Genomic DNA, 26,100 nt, shown 5'->3' with positions numbered 1-26,100 from the left:
CATCTTCCCCCACCCGGACTCTCGGCTGATTTCCCCAGTAGTCTTGCCTGTGTCCATGACCCACTCTACTCTGTTGCCAGATGAATCCACTTCTCTACTTAAAGCCTCCAGTGACTGCCAGCTGGCCCACTCCTACCTCCAGTGTCTTGTCTTGCCCCCTATTCCCCAACACTGAGGTTGCAGTTCACCCCTGGACTGAGCGAGGGCCCTAATGTACTGTCCCTCCCTCCGCAGTGCTTACCTGTGAAGAGGAGAACCGGCTCGGGTGGCCAGAGACTGAGAGAGCCTTCTTTCCTCTCCTCCTCACTGGGTTTGTATGGCGTCCTCAAGGGGAACACCTGGTGCCTCTGTCTGCCAGCCACTTATCTACCTTCTCTTTCTCCTTCCTTCTCTTTACCCTCCCACAAGGCCCAGGGAACTGGGGTGAGGTGGGGGCCCCGTCCTTGTCAGGAAGGAGCCAGGCTCTGAGCTTAGGCAACATTGCCAACAGCTACATTGGAGTGGGGAATGAGAAGTGAACAGACATTTTTCAGCCACTGCCTTGGGAGACACCTGGCATTGCAGGGAAGCAAGGGCACATGGGAGTTAGGCCTATTGGGAGTGGCTGTGATTTTCCTGTTTAAGGGGCTAATCAGTGGCAGGGGTGTGGGTGAGATGGCAGGAGCGGCAGCAGCTGTGGGGGGCTGAGGGCGCTCCATTCTGAAAATGACCCTGGGCCTTGAGAAAGCCTCACTCATCACTGGCTTCATCCCATAGCATTCTGACCCTCCTTCTAACCATGGCCTGAGTGGGAGGAGGAGGCCTTAGGGGCCAGTAGGTGGGGATGGGGCCAGGGGAAGCCACATTCCTGGAGTGTTAATGATCTCCGGGCTGGGCAGGAGCTGAGCCCCCAAACCAGCTAAAAACAACAAACAGCTCCCAGGAGGGATTTGTGGCTGTCCTGAGAGTCAAGGATTTCCGCCGCTGCCCCCGAATGGGGGCTGTGGCCAGTGGGGCTCTTCCAGAAAGAAATTCCCCAGAGACCAGAAGCCTGTGACCTAGAAGTATCGCTTTGAGAACAGGCCCCACCCCCACCCCTTTCCTCCCACTCACCTAGGGAGGCCCAGTGCCCAGGTGAGGGGAGGCAGCCGCCCTCCTGACACTTGGGAGGCATAAGAGAGGAGTCTGGGTGCCTTCCTCACCTGGTCTCTCCAGTCCTTACACCAGCCCAGCAAGTGATGCTATTCTTGACATTTTATGGCTAAGGACACCATGACTCTGCTAGAGAACATGTTCCGCAAACGTGTGATGGAATTGGGGAAAGAAAAGATGGAATTGGGGAAAGAAAGGAAGAGACTGGCTGGAAGTCAGAGAGTCCAGCTGCGGCTAAGCTGGGGCTGGAACCTGGGCCAGCCTGACCCCGACCATGGACCTCACCTCTACTACATGGTCCCCCTGGCGTGGGAGACCATCAGCTGCTCCCTGCAGAGGTAGAAGGTGCTTGGAGATCCTGGAGAAGAGTTCAGGTCTCAGTCCCCTAGGAATTCTGGGGGCTGCTTAAAGGAAGAGCAGCCAGCACTGTCAGGAGGCATCTGGGGCCTGGCCCTGAGCGACTGTGGAGTGGCTAGGAAGGGGCAGAGTTCCCGAGGGCAGTGCCATGCCCGCTGCAGATATTGCAACCTTGCCACTTGGCTCAAATCCTGCCTCCCTGTGAAGCCTCTCTGGGCCACCGGGTAACCGGGAACTACCCTCCCCACTGCACTCCCTCTCCCCATCCCCTGGAGATCAACAGTAGGAGAAACTACCCAAATCTCTGTCTGCTCACGTTCCTCGCAGTGGGGCCCTTAGTGAATGCTCAGCATCTGCTCTGTAAAAATGGGTCCTTCTGCAGAGCTCAGCCCACCTGCTCTGTCCCGCCTGCTGCCCTCACATGCTCTTCCATCCTTTCCTCTCCCTTTTCCTCAGGGCCTCCCAGTGGGCCTGGCCCCTCCCAGGGCCTGGGGCTGCCCCACGAAACCCTCAGGCAGCACTGGCTTGTCCTCACTGTGCTTCCGTAAGTAACCCCCTCGCTGTGCTTCCGTAAGTAACCCCCTCGCTCCCACCCACAAGCCACAAAGCCAAGCCCCGAGGCTTTAAATCCATCATTTATTGCCCACAGCTCATTAGTATTACATAAATCAGACACTGAGAAATTTTCTGAGAAGGTTAAAAAGACACTGCAGAGTCTCCTGGGTGTGGCTAAGGCATGAGTGCGGTGCCTCACTCACACCCGGCCCCGGGGCTGGAGAACCACCTTGCCGCTGGCCTCTGGCTTTTCTTCCCTCAGGACCCCATCCTCCTCCCAGGCCAGCAGGGGCTCAGGACCGAAACCAAGCGGGCTCACAATCAGGAAGTAGAAAAGGGGGCTGTCGGCCACCTGGCCCCAGCTGCCATCCAGACATCTTAGGCTCCTGGTACCCGCACCACCGGCTTATTCTCTGGAAATGGGAGAAGGGCGTCCCGAAGTCTGAGGGAATGTCTGAAGTGACCGGGAGAAGGCAGGCCAGTACACTGGGCCTAGAGAACCAGGGTGGCAGGGGAGACCTGTATTCTGACACGGCAGGGCCGGCTACCCCCTAGCTGTGGGACCCGGCCCAGTCTCCTCCCCAGTCATGAGCCAGTCTGCCCACGACGCCTCCCTTCCTCTGACCTCAGCCAAGTGGGGTTGGGATGTTGGGCAAAAGTTCTCCCTCGAGGTGTTTTCCACAGCTAAGCCAAGGCTCATCTTAGCAGCACTGCCCACTGGACCTCCGCCATCACACTGAGCTGTACAGATCCTTTGCCAATCCCCTCCCCAAAGAGAAGTCCCCTTAGCTCACCTGAAATTGCATTTGGGAGCATGACCAGAAATGATCCGGGAGACAAAGTAAGTTGGTTATGAGATGCCAAGGCCACAGGGTCAGGGCTGGGGTGGGGCCAGGCCAGGGCAGCCAGCACTGCGGGGAGTCAGAGAGACCCCCATTTCTTCCAGGCCTCCAGAGGGAGTGGGAGTGGGGCTGGGGTGAGCATTTTTGGTCTCAAGGTGAAGTGCACAAGAACAGGACACTGAGAGGTGAGGCAGAGTGAGCTAGAAGAGAGCTTTTCAAAAGGGGACCCAGACATGCCCAGTCTGTCTCTGGCCCAGTCATATCATGGCAGGATTAGCTCAAAAATACTTGCCCCTCTGACATGGAGGCAACCTTTCCCTCTACTGTTTTGTTCTCCCTACTGTTTCTGCTTTTACCCTTTCTTGATTGGCTGGGGGTGGGGGGGCGTTGGGAAGGGGGTGCTGCTCCTCAAGACAGTGTGGGAGGGGTCCTTCAGGGCAGCATCCTGCAGAAAACGCATGCTGGCTGGGAGTGAGGGCAGCAAGGGCTTCTGAGGGGGCACCTGGTGTCACCCCGGCACTGAGGATGGTAAGAGCAGCCCATGGCCATAAGCCCCATACTAGATTTTCCTGCAGGTGTTCACTGCCAGCCGTGTCTTTCCCCAGGTGGAGTCACCGGGGGCTGCCATGTTGAGGGCTCGGTTCCAGCTGGGGTCAGATGAGGGGTCCAATGAGGCCCACACTTCCTCTTTGTTTGCCCCATCCACCCCCACCTCGGCCCAGAGCCCCTGCAGACCTCTCCTCTTCTTGGCCCACCAGTGGGAGGAGACAGCAGCAAGGGGGCCAGTGCAGGGGGAGAGATGGCACATGGGTTTGGAGCTACACGTAGGCGCAGCCACCCACGCTAGCTCCCCATTCAGAACCGAAAAGTGTTTGGCAGAGGTCAAGTGTGCCCAGGATGTGGGCTCACACACAGAAAGTGAAGGTCCAGGTTCTGAGACCAACTGCTGGCCATTCCCAAAGGGGCCTGCCCCTTTCCCAGTCCAGTGTCCACACTGGGAATGTGCCTGGGATGACCAGCATCTGAGTGGAACAGGCAAAGACGAAGTTCAGCTAGAAGAGCCGGTGGGAACCCCTTGATCCAGTCCTCTGGTTCTGGCCAGGAAGTAGAGGCTCAGAGAGGGGAGCAGACTTCTCCAAGGTCACACAGCCCATTCGTGTCACAACCACGGGCATGTGATTACTGGCTTGAGGCTGACTCTCAGGTGCCTAGAAACCTGGCCTCCATCCTCAGGCAGAAGACCCTCCCATTCAGGAAGTGGGGGTGTGGAGGGGCAGGCAGCCTGCGGGTGGGGGCTGGAGAGACCTCCCCACCCCCCAGATGGCAGTCAGCCAGGCTCCAGCTCCAGCCCCCCAGCCCCGCTCAGTCCAACTTCCAGCCTGGTGACTACAAGGAGGATCTTTCCACAGAGGTCGAAGCGCAGGCCCACAATTCCAGTCAAACATCCTTCCTTCTTGGGGCTTCTTGCCTGGAGCTGGGGTCATTTCAGGGGCCTCAAATGGATCAACAGGGTTCTATGAAGAGTGACCCAGCTTCTGGCACCGGGCTTCATGTGGAGGGATTGGTTCTGCAGGTTGTGGCGTGGCTGAGGGCCAGCCACACTCAGAACCAACTGCCCACAAAATCTTTCAGAGGCCTACAGTGTCCCTGACTCCCTGGGCCACCTCCTGAGGACCTCGGTCATACTGGTTCATCCTGTGAGGTGCAGACTGCCTCCCCTCCCCAGCCCAGGCCAGCCCAGCCCAGCTCAGGGAGCCACAGGGCATGGCCACCAGAGTATCTTGCATCTACCAGCCCCACTACCAAACCAACCCAGCCCCCAGGCCTACTCCTACGCCACCACTGGCCAGCTGCTACATCCAGGCAGTGGCTACCAAGGCTCAGACTTGATTCTGATAAAAAAGAAACAGAAAAAAGAAAACCAAAGTATAAAAGGATCCTAATTCTACCCCATGGACACTCTACAAATTTTCAGCTTCACACATAATTGTGCTGAGTAGAGTTTTGACAACCCCACGTAAGGCCCAGAAATGCACTTGATTATTTTTTTTTATAGGAAATGTGTCAGAATTCCTCTCCCATGTGTTAACATGTAAATAGATTAGTCTCCCTACCTCTGCGGGGGTCCAGCGCTCCCCTAGGACCTTCAGGACTGGTGGGGTGAGCTTGCCCCCCTCCCTGCAGGTGCAGTCCCAGAGTCTCTGTCCCCACCCCGGATCTCCCCCCTAACCCCCCCGGCCTGGATTGCACTCAGCCCCAGGCCGGCTGGCCACCACTCACAGCCCCTTGTTGTACACCACTGTCCGACTACTCGTGGCCCGGGCAATCTCAGGCTCTAACTGGGATGTCTCGATCTGAGGAGAGAGAGAGAACAGAGAAGAAAGGTGAGGGGGGCGGGCAGGAGGGATGAGCTTGGAAGCTGGGAGTAGCATTAGGAGCAAGCTGGTGCCCACAGTTCTCCCCCTCTGCCACCTACTGACACATCCTCTTTACCACCGTCCTGCCGAGGGGCTCACGGTATCCCTTCCCATCTAGGTCTTGTCTCTTCCTCTGCTGGCGTGTCTCTGTGTGTGAGCGTCCTACACTCCGATCTCCGAGTTGTGTCTTCCTCATCTCCAAGGGCCTGTACTGCGCCACAGCCTGGGCCTGGCCCCCCACAGTGACCAGCAAACCTCTCCCTGCCAACCCCCTCACCCAGTCAGCTCTTTCTCCCATTCTGCGCAGAGAAGCGCCTGAAACCATCCCTGCCCTCCTCAGCTCCCCACTCATTCTGAGCACCAGAGCTGTCTTTCTCCTTCAGAGAAAAAACAGAAGACAACAGAAGGAACCCCTCAGCATCCCACCACCAAATCCATGAACTACCCATCCACACTGCCCTACGCCTGCCCTCCTGCCACCCCTCCCCTCAGAAGGCAGAACCCCCTGGGGTCCACCTTCCCCACGCCCACTCTGGAAGTCCACTCCCAGACTGTGCTCCCCGTCTCCCACCTTCGCAGCCCACTGACTCCTGACCACCAGCATTTCAACACTGACAAAACCTCCCATCTGATAAAACATCCTGTTAACCCTGTGTCATGCTCCATCTACTGCCTGGTCTCTCTCCTCCCCAGCAACCACATTTCTTTAAGGCACTGTCTCCACTGGCCTTTTCCACCTCCTCATCTCCCACTGACTTCTCAACGCACAGCAAATCTGGCTTCTCTTCCCACCGTACTCCACAAAAATCCTTCTCTCCAAGTTCACTGCTGCCCCCATGCTTTGTGACATCCACTGGACCCTTGTCAGGGTCGCTGGTGCTCAGCCTAGTGGGCCCTCTTCCCTGCACAACCCCTGGGGGTGAGTCAACCTTCCTGGTGACTCCCAGATCGGAGGGGTCTCCCGCCATTATCTCTGCCCTGAATCCTGGGCCCATGGGGACTGCCTACCAGAACTCACGGATATCTCACAGGCACTTGAACTCAACCCTAAGATCTAAATCACAACTGAGGTCGCCATCTCCCCCTCCCCCACCCCGGCTCCCCATACCACCACCTAATGGTGCCCTGGGACTGCCTCACCTCCTCTATGCACCCTTCCGCTTGAGTCCCAGCCACCCCAGTCCACCCACCTCGGACAGCATGAGCCTTCTCAACTGCGTTGGGCCACCCGTCTGTTCCTTACAAAATGGCTGCCCTCAGGTACTCAGTCTAGACTCTTGTGCTGTCCAGTCCTTGCCCAACTCTACCCTGCCCCTTGGACCGGAAACACCACACACACCTACTTATTTCAGGGCCTTGGGTCCACTGGGCTTTCCCCAGCCTGACTCTTTGCCTGAGCTGGTTCCTCTGCCCCCACCTCTCTTCCTCCCCCTCCCCCCTCCCCGGCAGCTTTAGATATCTTCCTTCCCCCAGCCTGGGTATGGCCACTTCCTCAGCCCCCCGCAGCTCCTGGCGTTTCTCATATCCCAGTTGTATCACTTGCTGCTGAGGCTGACTGTCCACTCGTCTCCCCCGCCCCCTCCACTCTAGATCGCAAGCTCCATGAGGCAGCAAACATGCGGTGTGATCGTGTTCATCCCAGCATCCTCAAGGCCTAGTGCCAATACACAGGAGGTATTCAGTAAGTGTTGAATAAATGAATGGGAAGAAGGGAGGCAGAAGGCCTGGAGGCTCTACGGCAGCCTGGGGGTTGGTCTGCTGCTCCAGGGATTAAGCCAGTAGGGATACCTGAGGCTCCAGCCTGAGGGCGCCGGCAAGAGAGGTGCTACCTCAGTGAGGGGGGCCCCCCGGGGCCTGATCTCCAGCCTGGGCAGAGTCAAGGAAGTGCAGAGTCAACTAAGCCTTCGTGGCTTAGTTCAACGGAAACTGCTCCCAGGTATCTGCTCTATGTCAAGACCTGAAAGCCCTGAAGAGTAGGCAGAAGGTTCCATAGACCAGCCCTGCCTTCAAAGAACACAGTCATGCCCGGGGCCGGGCCCGTCAGAGGCCAGGCAAGAGGGAGCTCAGGGCGGACGGGAGCTGCTGGGCATGGTGGAGTTCCTGGAGAAGGGGGACCCTTCCCCTGTCGTCCACGCTACCCCGATACCCAGACTCTGGCCGTTGGAGAGGGCCAAAGAGACAAGAGCGAGGCTGGAGGCCCAGGCCTCTTCCCCACCCCCTCTCCTCAAGCCACCTCTTCCCTCCCTACCCCTGCCGGCCTCCGAGTCCCCTCCACCCCACCAGTTCCCCTCGTCCCCATGCTGCCACTGACACAATGCACAGCGCCCACGCTTAAAAATCTAAATGCTTTTGAAAATGTTTAACCTAGTTAGACAAATTAGCAAAAATTTGTGCAAAACAATTTAGGTATTTAAAATATTCAATGTTTTTAAAAAACTGGAAAACTGTTCTTAGCTTTCAGCTGCAAAAACCAACAAAATATAACATCCCAGCAATCTTACCATGAGGTGTAACATAACCCTTCGGGAAAGCTGTTAAACAGCTACTGAGGCATCCTGGGAAATAGCACTTCATTTATTCAAATGCACATATGTCAGGCTTTTGCACCATATGTCATTCCAAGCTATTTACAGTAATAATTAAATCTTAATCAACGTTTAACCTCTGTAAAATGTTTGAAGAATCCTAATCACCCTTCAGACTGCACTAATGAAGGAGAAATATATAAACATAAAAGGAAAATGATGCACAGATATCACACTGGAAAGAACAGTAATTGCAAAATTGTATTTCTTTTAAATATAATCAGTAAATGATGTAAAGTAAGCCAAGGAGTATTTTAAGTTAAGACATCTTGGATGTCAGAGGTGTGAGCAGCTAATTTTGTTCTGCTACCCATAACAGATGTAGCATATTTTATTTTAGTGCCATTATTAGCAACTTCCCATGCCGGCTTTCACCGAAGCACTGAGGCCCGCATTAAAATCGGAGAGGCTGCTCACCACCGCGGTGGAGGACCACGGGCCGGGGCCACAGCCCACTTGACCCACTCGACCCATTCCCTGGAGAGCGCTGGCCCGGGCGTAGACTGAGGCCTCATCCCCTCAGCGGGACGCTGCCGTCACAGACCCGGGACCCCCCCCCCCCCCCCAGGCTTCCCACCGTGCCCGGGGCAGCTGGTAGGAGGGATGCAGGCGGGAGGTTCGGGCAGAGGAAAGGCCCTGGGGAGGGGAAGGTGGCTGAGGTACTCAGGAGCAGAGACTTGGGACAGAGTGCCATTCAAGGCTTTTTCTCTCGTTTCAATGCAATCAGCCCTCACATCAGATGTCTCTGGCGGCCAACGCCATCCTCCAGGGCTGGGCACACAGAGATGGACGAGGCGTCTCCTCCACGCCCTTGAGGAGCTCAGAGTCTAGGGGAGGAGTCACATAGGAAAGCACATGGATCCCAGAGAGACGAGGTGCCATGGAAACTGGGGAGGGGGTGGGGGTTACCATGTATTGATGAAGGAACAAGGAAGAAAGGCTTCTCAGAGGAGGTAGGCCAGGAAGAAAATGGAGGATTTTGATACGAGAGGGTAAGAAATGCTTGGTGGATGAAGGGAGGAGCATCGGCCGGCCAGCATGGCCTGTTTGGTACAGGTGACATTGCGCGTATAGGGAATGTGGCAGGAAATGGAGGTGGCCGTAGGACAGGCCCTTGTAGGCCTCATGAGTGTGTCAGTGAGGGGCCATGGGGAGCCAAGGGAGGATTCTGAGCAAGGGCGGGCTGTGATCCAGACTCTGTTTTAGAAATGCTGGTGGCCGCAGATGTGGAGGATGGACGGGAGGGTAAGGCAGGGGGCAGCTGTGGGAATGAGAGGCGCCAGGTCCTGCCCTGTGATGCTGCCAGAGGGGCTGTGAGGCGGGTGGCACTGGGATTGTCTCTGAAGAGAAATCCATAGGAGTTGATGACCAATCCCATGTGGGGGTGAGAGGGAGGTGTCGAGGATGACTGTGCGTTGGATGACTCCTAATTCTAGCTCAGGAGCTGGGGTGGCTGGTGACGCCGTTCTGAGGCAGGGAATACGGGAGGGGGACGGGTCAGGGGGGAGGGGGACGGGCTCAGGCTGGGCCATGTTGAGACCCCTGGGTGCAGAGGCCTGGGAGGCAGACAGGGTGTGGGTTCTGGAGCTCTGGGCAGGGGTCTGGGCAGGAGAGCGAGCAGGGATGTGTAAGCACAGCCGGAGCCCCCGGAGTGGGGGAGCTTGCCCAGGAAAGCAGATGGAAGGGGAGGGCGCCAGGCCTGGAGAACAAGCACATTTGAGGGGCGGGTGAAGGGAACAAGCCCATGATGGTGGCCTTGAGGGACCAGCCCAGGGAGCAGAAACAGTGACAGAGGGTGCCACACGGCACCAGGCAACATGGGTATCAGGCGAACAGTTTCCTGAGTGGTCCCAGTGAGGGCTGAAAGACTTCAGCCTTCATGACAGGATGTAGTGACCTCTGGAGTCCAGATTTCCTACCCCCAGCCCACTGCTGGCCCCAGGCCCAGACTCTTTCCCCCATCCTGGGTCAACTCGAGTGGCTCTTCCTTTAGCCTCTTCTAGCCTTGGCTGGGGCTTGGGCAATGGCAGCTCTCACGGGTGTCAGGACCACTGGGGGAGGACCCTGGGCTGCTTGAAAGTCACCTCTCTGAGGTGTGGGGGTGCTGGGTCTCCCCCACAAAAATCACAGCCAGGGCTCTGCTGACAAACGGATGTGGTTCAGCTCCTGGGTGAGGGCACCAGAGCTCCCTGCTGCTGCCTCAACCAGGGACAGAGACCAACGGCTGTGCTGTGGTCTTGGGGAGTCCCTCCTGCTGGGGGGCTAATGAACAAGCAGCTGGCTTTATGTACCATATAGGCAACAGAACCAATAGTGTGGTGGTCACAGAGGCTCATGGGTGGCTTGGGGAATGAGGGAGGTGCCAAGGCCCGGTAAGGGGAGTGGGTGCTGTGGGTTTGGGGGACACCAGTAGCAGCCCAGTAAAGGCTTTGAAGCTCCAGGGTTATAGGCTGAGGGCAGGGGCTTGGTTCTGACCGCAGACTAGCTCTGAGGGTCCTCCTCCAGGGAGAAAGTGATAAGGAGAAAAGGGGTTGGGCAAGGAGTGGCCACAGGGGGAAGGGGTGACCCAACCCCAGGCAGGTAGCGGCGGGCAGGCAGGAACCCATAGATCCCTCCGTTCATCTGGCAGACGCCTCCCCAGGGAACTGACCCACATTCAGCAGGGGACGGGGAGCCAGAACCCGGGAGAGTGGGGGCCGCAGAGCCCAGGGAGGAAGCAGAAGTTCTCGTCCCTGTGTGATCATCCCCCTTAGCCCCAAGACTGGCAGTGCCAGGAAGCTGTGGGCCTGCCGGGGACATGTCCCGCTCGCCATGAGAAAAGTAGTGTCACCCAGCTAAAGTTTCCTGCCCATTACATCTGAGCCCTCACCCCGTCCTCCACACTCAGCCAGACACTCACAGCAGAGAGCCCCCAACTTCTGGTTGCATCTAAAGTCAGTGGCAGAAAACACAAAGCACCGTGTCCAGGAAACCCAGCCTCCCCTGAGCACCCCAATGCTCCGCTGGCCCCAGAGTCCCCGAGAGCAGCCTCATAGGGTCTTCCTTGGTGGTGCAGGAAGGGTTAACCCTGAGCTAGCCGCCTGTCTCCTGGCTGGGCTGGCTGGGCTGGGCTGGGCTCACTAGGGTGGGGGGCCAGAGTCAGGAATGTGTGTGGGGCCACCTCGGCCTCCCAGCCTGGGAGCACACACACCTGCAGCCCCCGGCCAGCGGATAGTTTACATATTTGAACCTGGAGCTAAGGTGCCGAGACATAAACAGGAAACTGGATCCCTGGCCTGTGCCCCATTCTCAGGGGCTTTTACCTACTACAAAGAACTTCCTCCTCCTTGCCTTTCTTCTGGTGGCTTTTCTGCCTCCTTTTCAAAGGCACAGGGCTGGGGGGTGGGCTGTTCAGTGTGACCCTGTGACACGGCTCAAAGCTGCCTCCTGCTCCTGGCCAGGGTTCTGGGCTTCTGAGCATCCGCAGGTGGTGGTGACATTGACATGGGGTCCAACACCCAGGCCGGCACCTGACGGACTCTGTGTGCCCAAGGCCCCTTCAGGCCTGGAACCTACTGGACAGCACAGCCCACGCTCTCTCTCTCTGAGGCTGAGCCGGCCTTAGGTCCCGCTCACACACAAAAGTCCAGGCCCCATCTTTGGTGAAGCTGACCCAAGTGTCCTGGAGGGCAGAGGTGTTAGGACAGGGCTGGGGGAACAGCTGAGGCCTGAGCCCGGACCCCCCTGGGTCAGGCCTCTGATGCTGGCTCTGGGCTCCCACTGCCTTCCCAACGAATGTTAGATTCCTTGGCTGGACACTAAAGGCCTTCTGGGGCCTTCTCCAGGTTCCTCACCTACTGGCTGCTCTCCATTTCCAGCACATTGTGTATTTAGCCTTCGAGGCCCAAGTCTCTAGGCCCAAGAGCCCTAATCCTCTAAGATCTCCTCCTCCAGGAAGTCTCCCCTGACTTTCTCAGACCAAATCCACTGCTGCTGCCCCTGGTGCCCCTGGCACTGATTTCCATCTCCTTCACATCCCCAGTCCCCCGCAATTTGTTCACTCACCATCTGCGAATACAGCAGTCCCCCACCTCACCCCAGTTCAAGCGAGTAGGTCCTTGATAAAAGTCTAATCCAACGAACCGAAGCTCCCCAAATGCAGGAATCCCGTCTTACACTCTTCCATCTCCCCTGTGCAATGTGCACCCAGGAAAGGCTCAGACCCTCTCCCCATTTTGGAGCTTTGTGCTGCTCCTGGGTGCCCCCTGGTGGACCAATCTGGGAATCATTCTCTGTCTTCCATCTTTTGGGCTGGGAGGCCTCAGTTTACCTGTATGTGTGGTGGGAAGATTTTCTGCTTCCGGGGACTGAGATGAGAATAATATCAAGAAACAGGTGAGAGAGCCCTGTGGAATCTTAGAAAACCTGTGTGTTGCTGCATAAGGAAGCCTGGAACCCCATGGCTCTCCTAGACTCTAGGCCCAGGCTTGCTCACAGGAGTCCCCTCATGGTTCACAAGGCTGAGCCCTTGCTTGTGGGCCAGGCATGTCCTATGCTGCTTCACACATACTGATGCTTTTAATCCTCTCAGCAGCAGCTTTACAAAACCAAGCCTCCTCCCTCCCTGTCCTGAATTCAGCGAGGCTTTCTAGAAGGTCCTAGAAAGAACCAAGAGGGCTAGGCTGAGAGGTGGCCCTGCTGAGGCCTGTCACTAGGGCATGTGTGTGCACGTTCGTGTGTGGGCCTGCGTGCACGCACAGGTTTGGGCCGGGGGTGTGGGGAACAGGCGACTTGACAGGTGGCGTTGGCGTTCCTGGGCTCTGAGTGGCTCTGCCATTCCCATCCGTCCCTCCTGGGGGGTCCTGTGGGCAAACTCCAAGAAAGCAGCGGGCGGGGAGGCGGCAGATTTCTGACGGCAAAAATAGCCCACTTTGGAGTTCAGTAAAGACTGATTAAACCAGTAAATGAGAAAAACCCCAAACAAACATCTCCAAGCAAAGTGGGAGATGGATTTGAGATTAGAGGGGAAGAGGCCCCTGCTCTGGGAGAAGGTGAAAATCTGTGGACTCGGGAAGGACACAATGCCCTCTAGACTTTGCCTCTGCCTCACATCAGGACCGGAAGAGCAGGAGAAGCAGGAACCAAAAAATACAACCAACATGCTCTGTGTCAGGTTTTCATAGAGCGCTCATTCTCAGCCTTAGGGCCACCTACATGATGAGGAAGGGAGAAAGGACTATTGACCCGAGGAGCTAGATGGGACACAGGAAACACATGTCACCAGAGCCTACCTGTGCGAGGTGAGACAGAGCCTAGGGGGGCTCATCAGAGAGGACTTCCTGGAGGAGGAGTCATTTCTAGAACCACCCGAATGTAGAACTGAGCTCATTCCCGGCTCTTCCCCATTCTTGGTGGGGAGTTCAAATGCCTTCTCAGAGAAAGCAAGGCAAGCTGGGGGAGTTATTTGCTTTTGGTGAGTCACAGCTTCCAGCCAAGCTGGTTCACCTCAGAGCTGGTGATGGGGAGAGAGAGGTTCTGGTGCCCACTGGGGTTACCCATATTCTTTTCCCACACAGGGAAGACATGTCTCTTTGTTTCTTAACTTTTAAAGTTGGAAGGGGGACCAAGGATGGGTAGAGGGTGGGGAGTGAGAAGAGGGGGCTGAACTTGACCCTCAGATACCTTACCTATGGCGGGGAGGTAGCCTTTAAGAGCCACCCTCGGGGGCCAGGGCGAGCTGCAGTTTGTGAGTGGTATGAGGACATGATGAGGGCCTTTGCCTTCTTCAGATCCTGCCTTCTCGTGCCCTGGACCCGGTAAGGCTGAGGTGAGGAGAGGCTAGGCTGGGGGAGGGAGTGGGACTGGCAGGGTCGACATGGGAGACTCTGAGCAGGAACCCCGTGGACCTCTGATGATGTCTTTTCTTCCAGACAAGGTGTTTGGCAGAAGCTGGAGGGGTAGAGTGAGTGAGGGGGTCCCCTGCTGAGTTGTCAGGGAAGGCCAAAGAGCAAAGGCCAAAAACCACCAGCAGGGCAGCTGGGCGGGCCAACAGAGCAAACAGGCCTGACAGGATACAACCCTAGCTACTAGTGAACCTGACTCCTTGCCTCCCGCTTGGCACCTGAAAAGCCGTTGCCAGGAGGAGGGACACACACGCTCAGAGAGCCCCTAGCCCTCAGAAGCAGCCCAGAGCTCTGTTCTCCACCTGTCGCCAGCCAGAGCGCAGAGCCCCTCTTTCCTGTGCCCCCATTCCAGTCCCTCTTGCTGCTGGGAGGCCAGAAGAGCTGAGGGAGGGTCCAGGGGCCACCAGGCATGTCCCCAGGAAGGCGAGGCTCTGCCCACCAGAGGCATACTCCAGTTTAGCGGCATTCTCGAGTCACGCCAGGCCCCAGGAGGTGGCTCCCAGAGGGCATATCCATGCTGCAGAAAAGACACCGGACGGTCAGCCTCTGACTGAAGATCACACAGCCCTTCCAACTCTAGACCTCGGCCCTGGCCTTGTGGCTTCACTTCTAGAATCCTGACTGCAGGGCCAGGAGAAACGTAGCTCTGCCCCCCTATGGCCGGGGAAACTGAGGTCTCTGAGGTTCAGAAAGGTCATATGGATAGTTGAGGCTGAGGGAATGCCAGCCAGAGGGGAGGTGGGTCGGCCTGCGGGATGTGGGGTGACCCCAGCCCCAATTCCACCTACGGACCAGGCAGAGCCCCCCCGTACCTCACTCATCCCCAGAAAAGCCCCACCTTTTCCTGTGGACACATTTCAGCCTCACCAAATCAGCTAATTATTGACAGTTGGTGAAGAGGAGATTTCACTTTTTCCTCCTGTTAAACTGTTCCTAATTAGTTCCCTGTTACCGTGGCTGGCTCGCCCGCCCGCCGCCCGCCCGTCCGCGCAGTAAGCCCGCTGCACAGTGCCTCATTAACCTTTTGCTCCTCTCCTGCCGCCTGCCAACAAGATGAAGACAAAAACAGATTGTCAAACAATGGCTCCGGCTTGTATGTGCAGCCCCGTCCCCCAGCCCCTGAGCTCCCAGGGGAGTAGTGGGGAAAAGAGAGGGGAATGAGGTTGGGGAAGGGGGGGGGAGCCTGAGAAGAATCGAGGAAGGAAGAAAGAGGCACAAAGACAGAGAGACAGACAGGCAGGGCCATGGGGAGAGGACTTGGCCAAGGTACTGCTTCTTGCTCCAAGGAGACATGAGGTTCGTTAAATGGGATTGGAAGCACTCCCAGGTGGGGAACACTGCTGTCGGAGTCGGAGGGACATTCGCCATCCCCTGGTCCAGCCTCCCGTGGCAGCCCAGACTGGGAGCATGAAGACAGGACCCTGGACATCTCCCTCTAGGGACCTGGGCGCTCTGTGTGTGTGTGTGTGTGTGCGCGCGCGCACGTGTGTATCTAGGGGAAGATGGAGATGACCACATTTGCTGGAACCCAGGGCCCCAATCTCCACAGAGGACATGGCCAGAAGGGCCACCATGAATCGGTCCCCACGTGCCACGGAGGCCTCCACAATCCACGAATCACCCACGGGCACCCCCCACACAGCCCTCTACTTTATTTTCATGTTATTACATCAGCACCTGACATTCTTTGTTCATTGCATTTCTGTCCATCCCCTCAGAATGGAGGCTCTCGGAGACCAGGGGCTATGGCACGGCCCTCCCAGGTACAAGAAGAAGGGGGAGGCAACCCAGCATCTCTGGGGTGGGGAACAGAATCTAGGTGTGGATGAGTCCATGCCTGGGTACAGCCTGAACTAAGCTGGCCTTGGCCAATGCCCCCACAGCCTTAATCTACAGGTCCCAGGTTCTGCTAGGACACACCCGACACTCCCTGCATGGTGCCAGGCCTGGGTCTGGAAGGAAGGACAGCCCTTACACCCCTGTTCTCACATCCAACTTCCTAAGGAGGTTCCCTGTACCACCTACTGGCCCATTAGACCACCCCCCCCTTCCACCCCCAGCTCTGGGTTATAGATTCTTAGGCACAAATACCTCCTCCAGAAGGTCCCTGTGAACATGGTCTCCCTGAAGGGAAGAAAGGCTGGCTGAGGTGCCGGAATGTTCCTACGGCTACATTAGCAGGGAGTCATCTCTGGCTCTGACTCGGGCCTTCTCACTTTATAGTGAGGTGGAGGAGGGCTGGGGAGGGGTTCTAAAATCCTTCTGTGAGTATAGAGCCGACACCGTCATTACCAACCTTGGACCTTGGGCAAAGCATGCCTCATTTGTTTCCTCATTTGCAAATAGGGAATAATACTGCTGCCTACTTCATAGGACAGTTGTGTTCTGGACCCTCGTTTCCCTTCCGCAGCCAAGCAGGCTGCTCTGCTGACCAGACCCAGGGCCATGCCTGTCTGTCCTGGGCGATGTGCATTCCTTCCTGCGCCTTCCTACCCATACTGCCCCTCTCCAGGCTCCCATCCCCATCTCCTGGAACACCCAGGGAGTGGAATTTTCTTTGCTGCTCTCCAGTGCTTTCCCATCCATAAGCTCACTTCTGTGAACACAGAGAAACTTGACTACCATACGCCTCCTGGACGGTGTTGTCTCCTACGCCCACCCCCAGCTGCTGAGCTCTTCAGCTGGTCCCTCTCACTCCGTGGAGAGCCCCTCGTCCTTGAAACGCCCTTGTCCTCGGGGTCCATGAAGGCACTCCCTCAGTGTCATCTCCTACGCCCCTGTCTGCTCCTGCCTTTTCCTGATGCCTTTCCTTCCTCCCACAATGACCTCATCCCTTCCTTGGCTTCAGCTCCCCCCATGCACCAAAGGTTCCACATCTCCAGCCAAAACCTCTCCCCCGAGTCTGAGACGCGGACATCTAACGGTTTAGGTAACATCCCTTAAGAGTCACTAATGCCTCGGACGTGAAGGGCACAGGGAGGGCTTAATACAACAAGGCAAGCAGTCACCAGCATGATGACTGGCCTAGGAGACGCTTGGCAAGTGGTCACTAGTATTATTCTTTACAATTTTCATTTCAAAATTAGCACCGTTTTAATAGGCAGAAACATGAGTTTGGAAAGAGCAGGCAAAACTCTCTCCCAGGGATTGAAGGGAGGATTGAAGTTCTTTCTTCAACCTCTGGGGTTAGCCAGTTGGAAACTCCACACCAATCACTGCGGGCCTGCCATTCTAGAAACAAGTTCCTGAACTCTACCTCCAAGTCCCCTAATTAATTAATTAGCGTTCCAGCTATTACTCCTGTTGACAACCTTGGTGGCTCTTGGCAAGGGTGGGTCAGCCCAAGCAAGTCCAGACGTATTGTGGCAAATCCCACCGGCTTCTGGGATGTGAGACATGATCCCCATAAGGCAGGAGCGCTACCTTGTTAGAATTAATTGGGAGGATGAATGGGGGGAACGAGGTCCTCTCAGCCAATGGACTGATGGCCTCCGTGCTATAGGTCACAGGCCTCAATATGCCCAATAGGGCCCAGGCCGGCCTGCATCCTGGTAGAGCCGATGTAGGTGAGGAAGGGGCACTGAGCCCACAGCCCTGCCCTCCTTTCTCAGAGAATGCACTTCTCAGGCAATGATGACGTTCTTCCCAGCCTAGAGAAAAGGCTTGGGTTTCAATGAGAGCGACTCTGGTTAGACACTCAGAAGAACTAATTGCTGTGGCCTAGTTGAGGCAGGCATGAATGAAGAGAGGAGCCCGGACCTTGACAGGGAGCCTCTGTGAGGCCAGGCCTGCTCACAGAGACCCCTTCCTGCAGCCACAGCCAGCGGCTCGGGTGGGCAGACTGGGGCCATCTCTCCACTATTAACCCCAGAGGAACACCTGCTGAAGGCCCACAGCACTCGGAGACTCTCCCCCAACCCCGGGCTCCCTGAGGGTGCCCCCTAGCTCCCTCCTCTCTCCACTAGCCCAGGACAGACAAAGCGGTTGAGGGAGAAGAGAAAATCCTGTAGAACAAACAAGATGCCGCATTTCTCCCAGAGCTCTGGCTTGGGATTGGGTCTCTGGGGTTTCCTCTCATATCGGCCCCTGGCTTCTGTGACTTTGGGCTGGTGCCTGGGCTGCTCTGGGCCTCCGTTTCCCCAGCAGACCCAGGAGGATGGTGCTGGATGACCCTGAGAGATCCTTCCACCGTGTGAGTCCCCAATTCGGTACTCTGAGGCTTCTCTGCCTGGGGTCCCTCCGCAGGCAGACAGGTAGAGCTCTGAAGCTTCTGAGCACGGTGGGGCCTCCAGGCCCCTCTGACCCTCACCTAGGGCTGCACACTCTGCCTGGCTGTACAGAGAGATGCCACCGCCTGGGGGAGTGCTGGGCACAGCCCTTCCAAAACGGGGAAGCCAAAGACCACAAGGAAGTGCCTTCCCTCCCATCTTCCCAACTTCCAGGCAATCTGGAGCCCTTGGCTCCCTTCAGAGTCCCCTGACATCAGGTAACAGCTCTTCAGCCGTCGCAGGAGGAGAGGTACCCCTGGCTTCCCGGGAGGCTGGGCGCTGTTGGCCTGAAGGCTCTCCCGGCACATATCACACCCCGTGCTCCCCACCCGAGGGTGCCTTGGCCTGGTGTCAGTTTCCTGCTAAATCTCGGGGGCTCAGTAGAGGGAAATGACTCCCGTCCTCACCTTCCCAGGACCTCGGGGCCTGGAGGCTGGCTCACCACCTCCTCCTCAGGACCCTGGGTCTTCAGTCCCCACAATCCAGGCCCCTCATTTTCACGTTTCCGACTTCCCTCCAGGAACCTGCCCCCCATCAAACCTGGTTTTCCCCGCTCAGCTTACTCACCCATTATCACCCTCACCCAGCTAAGATTCTGGGGCCCACCGCTCCGCCCGATGGCTTACTCCCCAAATGCCGCATCCAGCCAGATGAAGCCTGCTGGGTGAACCCTGTGACTCTTGTAGCCCCCAGCATCTCTAGAGAGACAGGCCCTGGCCACGCCCACAGCCCTGTGTCCTCCTTCAGCCATCCCCTCCGCAGACCCCTTGCACAGCCTACCAGGGTCCTCTGATTTCCTTGGTCAGCTCTCTCTCCCGTTCTCCCCTCTGAATGACTTCATGTCCCCAAACCACCCCCCTCCTCCACCCTCATCCTCTGCTTGGTCCTGAGCACACGGAAGTCATCAGAACAGCTTCCTTAACCTCCCTACCCCCAGACACTGTCCCCAGCAGCATCCCTGTTGCTGAAGGGGGGAAGCAGGCTCTCCGCAGCCAAGGCAAGGCCCCAGAATCCCCAGTCTGTGCTCTGCCTTGCCCCCACTTCAGGGACTTTGCTCTCCCTGTCTTCTTCCTACGTCCTCTCCTTTTCCCCTGGTGCCCTCCCTTTTGCATGTACACAAGCTCCAGTCTCTCTGTTTAAAAAAGGCAAAAATAAGCAAATAAAAGCCCCTCTTGATCCCACCTCTTGTTGCTGCTGCAGGTCTGTTTTTCTGTTTTCTCTTGGGGCGCCAAGCCTCTGGCCAGAGGGGTCAGTCCTGCCACCCCATTTTCTCACCCCTCAGCTGGGTCCACCCCTGGAGAGAGGGTTTACCTTCATCGCCCCGGACTCCAACGGACACTCCTCAGCTTGGTGGAGTTCAGCCTATCAGGAGTGTCTGCCCTGTGCACGGCCCTCCTCCTGCTGGCCCCTCTTAGCTCTGGCCTCACCACCCTGGCCTCTGGTCCTTGGACACCACCCCTCCCCAGGGCCTCTTCTCTCCACCCGCTCCCTGGCTGCCGTGCCTGTCTTCATGCCGGTGGCCTTACTCTCCTCCCTCCAGCACGGGCCTCTCTCCTGGATTCCAGACCCAGAGCTGACTTCCCATAGGACAGCCCCATTCGCGCATTCCACCGGCTCCTCAGAGCCCCCGCGTCCGTCCAACTGGACATGCCATCCTCCCTCAAACCGCCCCTCCTCATGTCTCCATCTCGTTCAGTAGTGCCTACGTCTGCCCCCTCGCTCAAAAGCAGCGAGCGGGACGCACGCCCTGCCAGCCCCTCCCCGCTCCCCCATCTGAGATCCTCACAGTCCTTTCTCTCCCTTCAAGGACCCACTCCTCGATGCCCACTGCCAGCAGCCTGGTCCAAGCCGCCACCATCTCTTGCTGGACACCCGCCAGCGCCTCCTGATGGCTCCTTCTCCTCCAGAGCTCCAGCCAGGCTCATAGTCAGGAATGTGCAGTCCTCCATTGCCGAGCCTTTCGGAGGACACCTGCCCTCTCGGCTTCGGCCTCCCAGTGCCCAGTTCCAACTGCCGTGGCCCGCCTTGCTCTGCTCACTCTCTGCTTGTGAGGCGGGTTTTCCTTGGCTCTATGCTGTGTGCTGCCTCTGCTGAGAACCTTCACCCTAGGTGATGCAGCCCAGTGTGTCCCCTCTGGCCAACTCCAGCTCATCCGCCAGGCCCCATGAAACACCATTTCCCTCCAGGTTGGGTCTGGGCCCTCTACTCTGCCCTCCCACATCCAGCTGGACTCATGCCCTCCTTGTCCTTGCCCTTCATTTGCTAGTCCCTGTTTAGTTGTCATGTTTACCACTTGGCCCTGGGCTCAGGAGAGGTCAGAGCCTGGACTTGCCTCATTTGTGGTTCTATTCCCAGTGCCTAGCTCCGGGCTAAGGAGCTGGACTTGAATAAGTGCCTGTTAATAAACACTGCACCCCTCCCTGCCTTGCCCTCCCCACACCCACCCTCCCTGCACTGACCTCTGACATCTGCGGGAAGAGGCTGATGGCCAGTGGCAGGGCCAGGCCGAAGGCCGCCAGGCACACGAGGCTTTGCACGGGGAGGAGGAGCCGGGGCCGTGCCTGCAGGAGAGCTGTCCTGTGGGGAAGAGAGGAGGGAGCGCCATGAGACCAGAAGACAGGCTGAGCTGGCTGCCAGCCACCATGCAGGGTCCCACTCAGAGTCCCAGGGCCTGGGCAGCATGGTCCTGGGCCAGTGCCAGTCCATATGTAGCTAAATAGTTGTGGAATTCTGTCTTTGGGGCCTTCCCCAGGTGGCACCCTTTCCCCCAGGCCCTGTCCTGAAGGACACTGCTGCTTGAACTCTCAATCACACATCATAAGTGAGTACTTGGGGGGCACCCATTGCACCCTGTGTCCAGCCCTGTGCAAAGAAGGCCACATGTGGGGGAGACACAAGAGGAGGCTGTCAGCCTCCGCCCCTGGGGAGATTTACAACAGAGAAAGATGGTCCTCAAGGGCAGGGCATAAGAAAATGCTGAACAAGACAGAGTAGAAGCCAGGTCCAGGGTAGGAGACAAACGGCACCCACATGCCTGCACACACATATAGACACACACGGGGACACATGCACAAGCACGCATACATGTACACACACAGCCAAGTACGGGAACAGAACACACCCCGCTGACCACCTGGTCTGGTTTGATCCAACAGCCACAGAGAAAGGCAGTGACTGGCCCAGGGTCATAGCCACATCTACAGTAGGCAGGCCGGGCTGCCCAAGGTCACAGCCATGTTTGCAGGATGCAGGCTGGGCTGCTGCCCAAGGTCATGGCCACAGCTGCAGAAGGCAGGCCAGGCTCCCAAGGTCATGGCCACGGTTTCCAACAGGCAGGCCGGGCTGCTGCCTGGGCTCTTGACTCCCTGCGAGTGCTATCGCTCTGCTCAGCCCCCAGCTCTTGCCCTCAGAACCCTTCACCAAGGTCATGGCCAGCGTGTCACAGCAGGCCCCCACCCCCACAACAGGATTTCCGGGCGGGAGGAGTATACCAAAAGCCTCCCTCCAGGCCCTGGGGTAGTTGTGCCAGCAGGACAGGTGACAGGACTCTTTGCTAGGGGATGCTGGGTGGGCACTACATCTGACCTCAGTAACTGTTGGCCTCCCCACGCCTGGGACTGGCTCCTGGGATGGAGAGGGTGTAATCAGGCTCTGGCCCTCTCCTGCTGCAACAGGGCTGGCTTGGCCACAGGCAGGTGAGAGACCCTCTGGGAGGCAGGACCTTAGTGGGGGGGGGGCAGGCAAACCCCACCCCGCCTTCACCTCCTGGGACAAGAATCCCGAGGGCAGCTGGCCCTGAGCAGACAGCAAAATTGAGAGCCACCGTTCTCAAACTTCGGTGTCTAGGCACTTGCTTCATGATGCAGATCCCCAAGGGCCCCCTACCCCGATGAGATCCCCATTTTGTTGGTGCTATGACTGGGAATCTGCACTTCAAACAGACCTTCGTGAGTCTAAAACAGGTGATCCCCAGACCACACTTTGGAGAAACCTTGGCCCGGGATGTTCTGCTAAGGTACCAATAAAGCTCCAATTACTTATAAATTCTATGCAGATAAGAGGCCTGGACACAGTAAGTGCACAGTAACTGTGGCATATTGTTGCTGTTTTTGCTCTTGTTAGTGCAAGAAGGAGGGAGGATCCTAGCGGTGCTGCCCTCTAGACCTTCCCACTGGCCCAGACCCCAAGGCCTGCCCAGCTGTTGAATTCAGTCTGAAATGAGCTATCAGAGAGGGCAGTTTCACAGGATTAAGAGCAGCAGGTCAAGGCCCAGATCGACTTTCCCCTCGTCCAGTGCCCCCACCGTCTCTCCCTCCTCCAGGGGAGCCTCACACCCCCCACTGACTGGGCCCCAGGGCCTCCTGGCTTCCCTGGGAGTCACAGTCAGTTGGCTGATAGGGGCTCTGAGACCTTTTCAACTGAGATCAACTTCTCCGGTAGCACAAGGAGGTAGGGACCCAGGATCACTGTCCAGATTTACATAGGAGCACCCCGCCAAGAGGCTGTGGAGGGCTGGGCTACCCTCCTGGCCGGGTGACCCTCCTGGCTGGTTGTGACAGTGACCCGAACCTCAGTCCCTGGTGGGGAATCAGAGCAGGGGGAAAGGGAGAGGAGGATGTGGAAGTCCCTGGCAGCATAGACTGGAGGGGCACCAAGGGCAAAGAGGGTGAAGAGGAGAAAGAGTGAAGCTTCCTCCCCAGTAGATGAGGGGCAGGCCATGGGCTCCATCCTCAGGCCTCCCAGCAGGGACCCCAGGCAGCCTCCTTCCACACAGGGCTGTGACCCTGGCTCCTCTCTCAGGGGTGGCTGGCTGAAATCTGCCCTGGCAAAGGGGCCCAGGAAGCCCCAGGCCTGTGCTCCTGACTCAGGAAGCAGGCAGCCCCGAGACTTCAGCCGAACAGGAACCCCTGAAATCCCAGCCCTGAGCAGGGAGAGTGAACACAGCAGGACGGGGGAGGGGAGGAGGAGAGGGAAATGGCAGGGAGGGATCGGAAAGGCAGCTGGGGGAGTTGAAATATGCAGATGGAGAGATGTGCGTGTGCGAAAGCCTGGAGAAAGGAAAGACCCGGAGCCCAGGGAATGAGGGAGGCTGGGGAGCGGCCTCAGGAACCACAGTGGAGGACACCCGGAACCCTTGCCCCACTGAGACCCCACCTGACTGGAAGGTGAACTCCAGGGCTAGGGATGCAGGGCTGGGGGAGAGAGCCGAGGCACCTGCCTCTGAGACTGTGGCATTACCGGGAAGGATGGATCTCCCAGGCCCAGGACGAACCCCAGCTTCCTTCTCAGGAGGGTAAAGCTGGAGTGGGTGCCCTCAGCCCGAGAGAAGGTACAGTGTGTGTGCTGGAGGGGGGGGGTACATGCTCGGTGCTCCCCCAGGGCTCTGGGCTGGGGATGGAAGCTCCTCTGTCTCTGACTTCAGACTCTTGCCCTCTGGGTCTTAGAGACAGGGACACCTGGACATGCTGGACTCCCTCCCACCTCTCTTCTGTTAGCAGGAACCCCAGGGACCTTGTCTCGGGGTGCTCCTCCCAGCGAGGAGGAGCTGAGGCCAGAGGCAGAGCAAGGCGGCCGCTGTACCACACGACAGCTTGTCTCCCCATGGCCGTGAGTTCCCTCAGCACTTGGAGCAATCTTAGTTTGCACTCCATTAATTTGCAAGTAGGCTGCTTTGTAAGTGTTCTTTTGTCTTCTTCCCCTGGCTGTCCCGACTCTCTCACAGACCTGGGCTCCCAGAGGGGAGGAGCCCCTGCATTGCCCTTCCCCAGGGGAGAAGCTGAGGCCAGGAGAGTCTCCTCAACCAGCCTAGCCTAAATGTGCTGGAGCAGGAACCCCAGTTTCATGTTCCCTCCAGGAGCCTCAGCTGGCGTTGTTACACAGCCCTGCCCATCCTGTCAACCAGTTGTGCGATGCTGGATGGGTATGAGGTTACTAAGTCCTTGAGGGCACAGCCTGGGTCTTGATGCTGCTCAGGGACCCCGAGCTCAGCTGCTTCTCTTCCTCAGAGACCCTCCCAGGCACGTCAGAGAAGGACTAACCCAGTACAGGGCTGCCAGAACCAAATGGCCAACCTGTTTCCACCTACCTGAGGGCCTTCTTCAGACTCTAAGCTGAGCCAGACACATGGCCGCCTGGACTCTGGGCAGATCCCAGGCCGGGAGGTTCAGAACTAGAAAATCCCAGCCAACTTTCCCAAGCTATTTAAGTCCCCACACTAACCATCCCTCCACTCCACTTCCAGCAAACCCAACTCAGATGCCAAATGGAAAGGCATCACAGATAAAACCCCAGGCCCAGGGTTCAGCAGCCTTGAAGACAGAAGCCCAGCCTTCCTTATTTGCCTGGTGGTCTCCTCTCCGGAGACCTGCCTCCGGCAGTCATTCACAGTCACTCGGGTTGGGGGAAAGTCTCAGTTCACGAGGCAGCTACGGACTCAAGGGCCGTGGGCACCAGAGCAATTCCTCTCCCAGATCTCCCACACGAGACTGGTTTTCTTGAATCCTGACACTCAACTCGTCACACGCTCGGGTCCCTCCCACAACTCCCCCTCTTCCATGGCGAGGAAGGGATCATCTCCTTGGCTGGACTCAGGGCTCCCCGTCAGTAGGTCCCAGTGAGCACACTTTGCTTCCGTCTGGCTAGACTCCTCAATTCCTCACACAACGGACCCACACCCTGCCCAGAAAGCTGGCCTTCCACAGAAATCCTCCCCTGCTCTCAGAGTCAGCAGCAGCCCTTCTCCGGTCTAGTGCTCCCTCCCCTCAAGGTCACCTAGGGTCCATTTACATACTGCCCCCTCCCACGTCCAGCTGGCCCGAGTGTGGGTCATGCCCATCTCTCCTATCAAAATAGAGGCTTCCTGAGAAGTCCTGTCTCCATGCAGGACAAGATGCAAAGACATGTTGATCACGTGATGTGATTGGAAGCCCTGAGGCCGCCGGCGTGGTAGGAAGAGCCCAGCTTTGCACTTGCACTCCCAACTCCCTCCCCGCTCTGTCATTTCCTATTGGATTCCTACAGGCAGATGACATAACCTCTTTTTGCCTTGCTTTCCTCATCGGTGAAATGGGACTATTCTACTTACCTCGGTACACACAGCCATACTGTTGTGACGGGTAAATGAGATCACTCACTCATCCGACAAACACTATGCCTCTACTACATGCCAGATGCTGCACAGGGCCATAGATAAAAAGAAGGAATTTGCCTCCATGGAGATGGCATTCTACTGGACCAGACGGATAACGGACAACTAGGTAAAGAGTCTCCGATGTTGCTAAGAGCTACGAATACAAATAAGGCAATGGACGGAAGAGGGAGTCATAGTGCTATGATCTGGATGGGGTGGTCAGGGGAGGGACTGTCGGAGGAGCTGGCATTTGGGCAGAGACCTGGCTGAGAGAGCACTGGAGTAAACGCTTGATAAGTATTAGCTGTTATTGTAAATCGTACTGTGGCAATAGGGAAGTCCCACTTCTGAGCCTCAGCTAGAGCACCCCTGAGCTTGTCCTTATGCCTTGAGGTGCCCCCTGCCAGGCTGGGCTGCCAGGAGAGGAGGCAGTGCTCTCCGCCTCCCTTCTACCTGCATGAGCCCGGCTTCTGCACCTCCGGGCCTGTATTCATCTTGCTGTCTCCACCTAGAATCCTCCTCAGCCCCTTGTCATCCCCCAAGACTCACTCTGACCCTCAGAGCTTGCCCAAACCTATGTGTAGGTCAGGTCTGGTTCCCCCCTTCAGCCCCTCACTTGCCCCTCAAGCAGCATTTCTTCTGCATGATTCAACCTCACACTCGTTAAGTAAAAGGATCACGGCATCGTTCCTATGATCGTGTCCCCTTCTAGCTTTACAGTCATAACAACTACGCATTCTCAGAACATGCTTGGGGGGAAGGCAGGGAGGTCAGTACTACTCGGGTGTTATAAAGGAAAAACTGAGGCTCAGTGAAGTGGTGAGTTGCCTCGTGGTGGGATGCCTGAACAGCGTGGTCCTAACCCAAATCTGGTCTTCCTGCCATAATCCTACTTCCCAGTTCCGGTGGCACTGCCAGGGAGTGTCTGAACGAA

General features: G+C 57.3%; 1 protein-coding gene across 5 annotated transcripts in view; it reads right to left on the bottom strand.

The window, feature by feature from the left end:
- Nucleotides 1-2,107: 2,107 nt before the first annotated feature.
- Nucleotides 2,108-26,100, bottom strand: part of SFXN5 (sideroflexin 5) — a 112,606-nt gene continuing 88,613 nt past the window's right edge. For 4 of the 5 annotated variants that reach the window (XM_045979795.1, XM_045979794.1, XM_045979797.1 and 1 more), the window contains 2 exons: nucleotides 20,497-20,614; nucleotides 2,108-5,239 (listed from right to left, as the gene is read on the bottom strand). In XM_045979795.1, the coding sequence (XP_045835751.1) occupies nucleotides 5,162-5,239; nucleotides 20,497-20,614 (196 nt within the window). In that variant the 3' untranslated portion in view covers nucleotides 2,108-5,161. The remainder of the gene's footprint in view (nucleotides 5,240-20,496; nucleotides 20,615-26,100) is intronic. The other variant, XM_045979798.1, reaches the window with a different exon arrangement.

The sequence above is a fragment of the Meles meles genome, chromosome 15 (genome assembly GCF_922984935.1).
Source record: "Meles meles chromosome 15, mMelMel3.1 paternal haplotype, whole genome shotgun sequence".
Taxonomy (NCBI): domain Eukaryota; kingdom Metazoa; phylum Chordata; class Mammalia; order Carnivora; family Mustelidae; genus Meles; species Meles meles.
Note: the sequence above shows the minus strand (reverse complement) of the source record. Positions and strands in the feature narration are given on the sequence as shown.